Consider the following 7,139-nt stretch of genomic DNA (forward strand, 5'->3'; position numbering starts at 1 on the left):
ATATTCTTCATAATGTTATTTACATTTCATAATACTTTATAACATTGTTTCATCAAATATCAACCTGCTCAGCTACCATAGAATCTGGCCATCAGGATTTCCTATGTTGCAACTGAATATAGAAAATATGTAACTGGCTCTTGGTAGCTTCTTGGCAGTACTTCTCAACCCATGTCAGTTGAAGCAGCTACTCAGTGTTGTAGCTACATATGAGGACACCGAGGTACGGACCTTGCCAACATTAAAAAAATATATAATAATCTATCATTTTTTTAGGAACAGTTGGGGTCTCAACTTACTGTTGAGAGTTAGAATAGTAGAATACACAAGGTGCAATTTCGAACTTGGTTGTGCATCAGCAGTTTCCCTCTTCTTATATGCCACTCACTGACTGTCACTCAATTAGCCCATGTCAATTACATTTTATTAGATTGTTAAATTAGTCTAGCCAGCTATCTAAAGGTGTAGTAATCATGGCCAAATTTTTGCTGTTCTCCAAATAGTATTTTAGAGTGAAGACCTCACTAAAACTCAGACCCTGGACCCTGTTGTGCTTGTGAAATATGATGGTTTATCAAAGGAGAATTGCCCTTTCAACGACTGGTTTTAGTTGAGTAGTTGCCTGTGCAACCACAGGAGAAAAGAAACAGTATTTTGTACACTAGATTATTTAGTAAGTAGCCGCAACAAGAGACATAAATTAGGCAGTGAATCACTTTGTATCTTTGGGCAAATTTGGCATTTAGCAAATTATTAAAATGGCTATTAACTCACATTTGAATACTGAAGGTAAACAAAACCAAGTTCAACTATGCAAAATAAACAAACAAATTAAGCTAATTTCTAATAATTCGAGCAACTTGATATTAAGTCAATTGTTTTGTCATCAATTTGTCATACATTCTTCCAACAAGCTCTGAAGAAGGTTTTGCCCACTCTTTTTGTTCAGAGCGCTGTCTAGTGTCTACCGTCACAATTCAGTAGTGGATTGCTGAGTTAACAAAAACTATCAACATCAATCAGATGTACATTTTTGTGTTCAAAATATGTACACTTAAGAAACAACAATGAACTGTTCACAACCTCACATCCTGACTGAGATCCACACAGTGGAATGAGAAACAAAAATATCAAATTTCCTAAGACATTGACATTGAGCTGCAGTCCGTTTATCATCCTTCAAAGGCGTGATGAAAGATGATGATCAGCAGGAAATGTGAATGAGGTGATCCTCTTGGTTAATATTAGGTGATGACCACGGTTTCTTAATGACTCAGTTAAGTGTGATTCTCAGTGCCGTTATGGGTGAGCTTGGTTTTGTGCTCGACGTGAGGGCCCCTGGTGGAGTACTGTACCATCAGGAAGGGCTCCTTGGTCTCGCCCTCTCCTACAATACTCTCCTCATCTTCAGACTGGCCAATCCGCTGCAGGAGCAGGTAGCACCAACATCCGCAGATGAGAACACCGAGGGCAGCAACAGCAATGAGGATCACTACGATTGTCACCACCCCAGTAGTGGGGCTGTGGTCTGTGATGTACATGTTGCAACAGGAAGGTGACTCAGAGCATTGTCACAGAACAGGGGACTTGACAAGGACTGCGTGGTATGATCCCTTGCTGATTTTGGTGTCTTACGGTTCTGCTTGGGAGACCTGGGGGTCACAAAAAGCAAATAATGTTGAATATTTAACTAACAAAAAATAACAAAATAAACCCTGTTGTCAGTGCTTTTATCTGCACATCTGAATCTGCACATCTGAATTTTCGACAGACATCTGCTGACTCAACCAGACCTATGTAATATGACTCAACACATAATCTAACCTCCAAATCCACCAAAGAAGCAAAAGGCTTGAAATAATGTATTGATACAACATTAAGTTGATAGCCTACCACCCTGTGGTAGGTAATCATATATTATCTACACGCTATATTCTGCATAATAGCGTGTGCAATAATGAACTATGAACGGAACGCCTTTATGCCATCAATGCTAACGCATGTTTTAACTGTGCACGCCGAATCATTGCACATTAATACGCATTTATGTATGTACATGCATGATACATCGGGTCCTAACGAGAATCAAGACGCACGAGATGGGATTCCTTACCATTCCATTGAAACAGACGACGCGATCGCGTGTCTTCATCAATGTGCTATGCAGCAACAGCCCTGCCTGTATCAATATATAAGATTCATGGCTCTTCCTAACGGAACCGATTTCATTCGTAAAATTTGCTCATGCAGTGCATTAAATACACTAGTAGCCACCCACGTAAGAACCGAACTTCAAGGCCCCTGTTTCAGTGCAGGAAATGAGACCATGTGATGCACAATATATCGAAACAAGTGTTATTTGTCCTGTCAATCTCTATTTTAAAGCAACAGTAGTAGCTAGATTATCTTCACTGGCAACATGTACATTTAAAATATATATATCACTTAATGTTTGTCTATGGACATAATTTTGAAAGGTTAAATAGTTATAGGAGCTCATAGATTTGCTGATGTATTACCTTCTCGGTCTCATATCAGTCATAGTTAGTTCAATGTTATGTGGTTGTGGCGTCATGCAAATACTGGTAGACCCCCTTGACGCGAAAATATCACGTGATACATACAGGCCGCTTGTTCCTGGAAATTGGCTCGAGCTACTGTAAAGTAGAATTTTGTTTGGACGTCTAAGAAGCAGGTTAATCAGCCAACTGTACTGTTGCTAGGTAAGGAAAAGCTAGTTAGTTTAAGTGTTTGTCTTCTAAAAAGTATGTAACTACAGTACACTGACGCCTTGAGCTCCCGTAAATATTAGTATTAGCTAGCAAGCCGTTATGTTTTTGACAGCCATCGACGACGCCTCTGTCTCGTCTCGACTGATGGTAATTTAGTTAGATGACGGAGTTGTAGCTACTGTTATTTGCCAAGCTAGCAAGCCAGTTGAGTAATTGCAGTAACATGGGCCCGTGGGCCTAACGTTATAGTATTTCACAGGTGCCACAGATGTTTTGACTAGCTTTCGAAGTTCGGTCTTGTCCTGACAAGTTTGTTTAGTATTGTAGCTAAATTAGTTTCCTACCGTACTAGCTAGATTAGCTAGCTATAATCTAGACTAGCCAGACTGGAGTCTTGAGTTAACGTTACATGACTAACGTTACCTGACTAGCATAGTAATGTCATTAACCCTCCTATAATGTTGCGGTTCAATTTGACCCATTTCCACTTTTGAGTTCTTTAAAATACTAGTTAACCTCTTTTTCTCCATTAAAATAAATTACCTCATTTAGGGTCATGAACCTAACTTCTAAATGTGGACACTGGTGTGTTGTGGAATGTCTTGAGTAGATTTTGTATACGAACATGATGTTGTGGGTCATTTTGACCCTGAGGCTTTCATGTGTATAGATATTTGCACAGGTGCAAAATAAACAAGTGTCTTTTGTGTATTTCGTTTTGACTGGTTCTGGTGGCACTTCTATAATTATGTTTGGGTGAAAAGGAGCTTTCCCAAGCTTATTCTCAGCGCGAGATCGGTAGATCTCTGACACAGTCACTCAAAAATGAGCTCCAAACAGAAAATGCTTGTTTTTGAGAAAGGAAATATGTTTAACAAAATAGTTCTTAAATATAGAGTTTTTGAAATCAAATGTTCTTGTATTTCTTCTTTCTGAAAGGTCTGACAGGACAAAATAAAGTTTTAGCTGTTTTTACTTGATTCTTTGACTGTCTAGAGTGTGTTTTAAACAGTGTGGGTCAATCTGACCCATACCACAATGGATGCAAAAAAAAATTCAGCAGAGCACAAGGGTTAATAATGTTATCATGTTTCATGACTCTTGTATAACGTTGGTTTTAAAAAAGCCATGTAATAGGATTAAGGTATTATTAGCTAACCTTACAGCCTGTTACAGCTGTGACTGAAGCCATGTAGACCTGGCTATCTGATTGTACTTTATTTACAAAACGTGCTAAGAAATGATTCATCTATCGACTCCCAGTCATTGCAATATACATTTAAATTATGATTTTTTGTTGTTGATGATCGATAAGCAAGACATGGCAAGTGCACCTCCAATGGAGACAGGTGGATTTGTCGGGCTCCCTCAGCCACCTTCCTATGAAGAATCAGTGGGTCCTCAGTACCAGGGGGCGGTGCTTCCTCCTGCCTACACCAAATCTGCACAGTATCCATATCCAACACAGCCATATAGTCAAATATATCAACCAACGGCTCACAGTACTACCAGTCCAATAGGTAAATAAAATCTTCATCACATTGTTTCCACTTTTCACTATGCTGTTCCCTCTTAGGTCGAACTCTCTTGACATACTTGGCTTGAGACAGCTCAAACTGGTCCATCCAGAATGCACTCTTTTGGTTTCAAACCATCTCAAGTAGCCTATTTCCTATTTTAGACTATTGGTTTGCTTTGCACTCTTAACATAATAGTTTTGGAATTTGATAGGTCTTGATGGATTAACAGTGTCTTGTGCAAGGGACCTAGCTAATCTCTAGGAGGCTACGTAATGAACGTTAGCTTTTCATTTCCTGTTTGGTGTTTAACATTCTTTGTTCTTCAGTGTCAGTTCAGACCATTTACGTCCAGCCGGGTGTGGTATTTGGGGATCTTCCAGTGCAGACTCATTGCCCTGCATGTGCCCAGATGGTGATCACTCGGCTGGAGCACACCTCTGGAACAATGGCCTGGTTAACATGTGCTGGCCTGTTCATTTTCGGGTAAGATACATTTATCAAGAGTCCCCCTGCAGTGCATGGTTGTTCATAGTCCTGAAAAGTCCTGTTTTGTATGGGCTGCATAATGCATTATCTGATCTTTTGTTTTTTGTAGTTGCATCTATGGCTGTTGCCTGCTTCCTTTTTGTGTGGATGGTTTGAAGGATGTGACCCATCGATGTCCGAACTGCAACAACGTCCTTGGAGAACACAAACGGCTTTGATTTTGTCTTTTGAAAAGAGTAGTCTCTATTGAGCATGCAGCCTGTCTCTATCTTGAATTGTCTAATTACAAATACTGTCAGAGGCTAAATAATCATGTTAAACATGCATATTTTGATGATGGTCATCATGTAGTCTATATCAGGGGTACTCAACTCTTTATGCTATGAGGTCCGGAGCCTGCTGGTTCTGTTCTACCTGATAATGAATTGCACACCTGGTGTCCCAGGTCTAAATCAGTCCCTGATTAGAGGGGAACCATTTCAAAAAAATGCAATGGAACTGTCTTTGAAGTCCAGAGTTGAGTTTGAGTGATCTATGTAAATTTATTACCTTTATTAAGAGCTTTGTCCACTACATAACTTGTCAATATTGCACTTTCAAATGAAGAATATTATTATATAATTGTATATATATGTCAGTTTGAATAGTAATGTGCACACAATGTTGGTGGGGTTAGAGGTAAGACTGGTCGATATTGTGATTGTACATTTTCATAGGATCTTTATGTAATCAAACTGCAACATGACTACCTGTTAAGACTACCTTTTAATACAGTCTTATTGTGATGGTTACTGGTAAGTAAGCAAGCTCATCGTACAAACTGCCCTAAGTAGATCCACTTGTTGTCTTAGGCCTAAATGCCTTTAGGTTGAATGAATGAGTGGTTTTGCTGTAAGTTATGCTGTGGAAGAAGTCTTATTTCAGGATGTTTTGATTGAAATCCAGGCACCTTTGAGCATTCCCAAGTCCATGGATTCACAAGGGTGTCATTGATTGTATAGGCCCTATTTGTTTATTTTCATTTATCACATACAATTGTGTGCTTCTGTAGAATTTACTTAATGGCACTTTTTCAATGTGTATGCATGACATAAGCACAAATAAATGAGATTATTTTACCACCAAATGAGATCGTTGTTCATTCTTTAATGTAAATTCTTTGTCTTTGTTTGCATTTTTGCCCAGACAATATTTTTTTCCATCATACCCCCTCTTCCAGCACTTCTGACATGTTTAGTGTATTATATGCATATATTATAAACTGGGTGGTTCGAGCCCTGAATGCTGATTGGCCGACAGTATACCACACGAATGACAAAACAGCCCTTAGCCATGGTATATTGGCCATCTACCACACACCCTCGTGCATTATTGCTTAATTATAGCCTATTATAAACCGTGTTAGGCTATAATATATGCATAGTGTGACGACCCTGGGTTTATAAGTGCGGAAATCGACTCTGCCGCTTGAGCATGCTTTTGCGGCAGTCGATAGCGCGCCGGACTTCGGGCTTAGAAGGTCGAGGGTCGAGACCTGCTCCCTGCAGTTTCATTACAATATAAGGCACTTTCTATCATAAACGGTGTTGGGCACGTACTTCTATGCTATGATCCATTACCTTTGGCAATGAAATATCAGGCAGGCCAGAAACCGCTAAAAACCAGTAGCAGTATTTACATTGTACAAAAAATAATGAATGAAAACAAACAGGCATTGATGACAACATACTGCTTATGCTTCTTTCTACGTGAGCGTTTGCTGAAGGTCTTCCACCTCCAACTTCCACATTCTTCTGTGAATCGCAGCGCGTTCAGAGAGGTCTGCCATCTTTACCGCGCGCAGGACAGGTTCTGGAGAGAGGACCTGGATCGTCCCCATCACCATTACATAGTTACCTGTGTAAAATCGGGGTAACAAATCAAGGGTTTTGTTAAATGTTGTACATATTTTAGCTGCAGCTAGAAGGAAAATAAAAGTGAATCTCACCCTGAAGTAGGCATGGTTTGCCCTTAGGAATGTTGTTGACGCCATTGACAACGAATGTCCCTGTCTCGTCCAAAAGAAGCACCGTGTTGTGATCCGACCGAACTTCCAGTATTGTCCCTTGCATCCAAACCACAGAGACTACAAGTGCAGTGTTTTTCCATTGTCCCAGTCTTTTTATATTAAATTCGAGCTTGCCATTCAATCGGTTATCTTTTCCCTCTCGGAGTTGGCTGGAAAGAACTTTGATAGGAGGACTTTTCTTATTTTCTACTGAAATTTGTCCGGTGTCCATGCCATCTGCGAGTGAACACTTTCAAACGAGTTCGTCGTTATAAAAAAAATATTACGTTTGACGTAATTGTGACCAATATCCGGGATGTTGATTTCAACATTTGTCTTTTGTATATTGTTTAT

At 39.6% G+C, this 7,139-nt stretch overlaps 3 protein-coding genes across 5 annotated transcripts in view; 1 reads left to right on the top strand and 2 right to left on the bottom strand.

Annotated features, from left to right (window-relative positions):
• LOC115198655 (stannin) overlaps window positions 1-2,579 on the bottom strand; it is a 2,883-nt gene extending 304 nt beyond the window's left edge. Inside the window, exons 1-2 of one of the 2 annotated variants that reach the window (XM_029760784.1) lie at window positions 2,520-2,579; window positions 1-1,652 (exon numbers count right to left, since the gene is read on the bottom strand). The exon at window positions 1-1,652 is cut by the window's left edge and continues 304 nt beyond it. In XM_029760784.1, coding sequence (XP_029616644.1) covers window positions 1,278-1,541 — 264 coding nt within the window. In that variant the 5' untranslated portion in view covers window positions 1,542-1,652; window positions 2,520-2,579 and the 3' untranslated portion in view covers window positions 1-1,277. Of the gene's footprint in view, window positions 1,653-2,113; window positions 2,500-2,519 lie in introns of those variants that run through there. The other variant, XM_029760775.1, reaches the window with a different exon arrangement.
• Window positions 2,580-2,605: 26 nt separating this feature from the next.
• Window positions 2,606-5,864, top strand: litaf (lipopolysaccharide-induced TNF factor). Of its 2 annotated transcripts, none has more exons than XM_029760742.1 (4): window positions 2,606-2,723; window positions 4,048-4,252; window positions 4,579-4,735; window positions 4,848-5,864. In XM_029760742.1, exons 2-4 carry the CDS (start codon window positions 4,054-4,056, stop codon window positions 4,954-4,956), a joined length of 465 nt encoding a protein of 154 aa, XP_029616602.1. In that variant the 5' UTR covers window positions 2,606-2,723; window positions 4,048-4,053; the 3' UTR covers window positions 4,957-5,864. The 2 variants fall into 2 exon arrangements, with proteins under 2 accessions (XP_029616602.1, XP_029616610.1); XM_029760750.1 differs by having other exon boundaries at window positions 2,618-2,723; window positions 4,052-4,252.
• LOC115198650 (recQ-mediated genome instability protein 2-like) lies at window positions 5,865-7,074 on the bottom strand. The gene is made up of 2 exons (XM_029760762.1): window positions 6,726-7,074; window positions 5,865-6,634 (listed from the first exon to the last, which is right to left on the bottom strand). Exons 1-2 carry the CDS (start codon window positions 7,015-7,017, stop codon window positions 6,483-6,485), a joined length of 444 nt encoding a protein of 147 aa, XP_029616622.1. The 5' UTR covers window positions 7,018-7,074; the 3' UTR covers window positions 5,865-6,482.
• Between the last annotated feature and the right edge of the window lie 65 nt (window positions 7,075-7,139).

This window comes from Salmo trutta, chromosome 1 (genome assembly GCF_901001165.1).
Source record: "Salmo trutta chromosome 1, fSalTru1.1, whole genome shotgun sequence".
Classification (NCBI taxonomy): domain Eukaryota; kingdom Metazoa; phylum Chordata; class Actinopteri; order Salmoniformes; family Salmonidae; genus Salmo; species Salmo trutta.

Bases quoted from the DNA above. Each gene is read 5' to 3' on its own strand.
- litaf (XM_029760742.1), top strand. From the start codon at position 4,054: ATGGCAAGTGCACCTCCAATGGAGACAGGTGGATTTGTCGGGCTCCCT. The intron at 4,253-4,578 runs GTAAATAAAATC...TTTGTTCTTCAG, and splicing joins CAGTACTACCAGTCCAATAG to TGTCAGTTCAGACCATTTAC. The intron at 4,736-4,847 runs GTAAGATACATT...TGTTTTTTGTAG, and splicing joins GCTGGCCTGTTCATTTTCGG to TTGCATCTATGGCTGTTGCC.
- LOC115198650 (XM_029760762.1), bottom strand. From the start codon at position 7,017: ATGGACACCGGACAAATTTCAGTAGAAAATAAGAAAAGTCCTCCTATC. The intron at 6,635-6,725 runs GTGAGATTCACT...GATTTTACACAG, and splicing joins CAAACCATGCCTACTTCAGG to GTAACTATGTAATGGTGATG.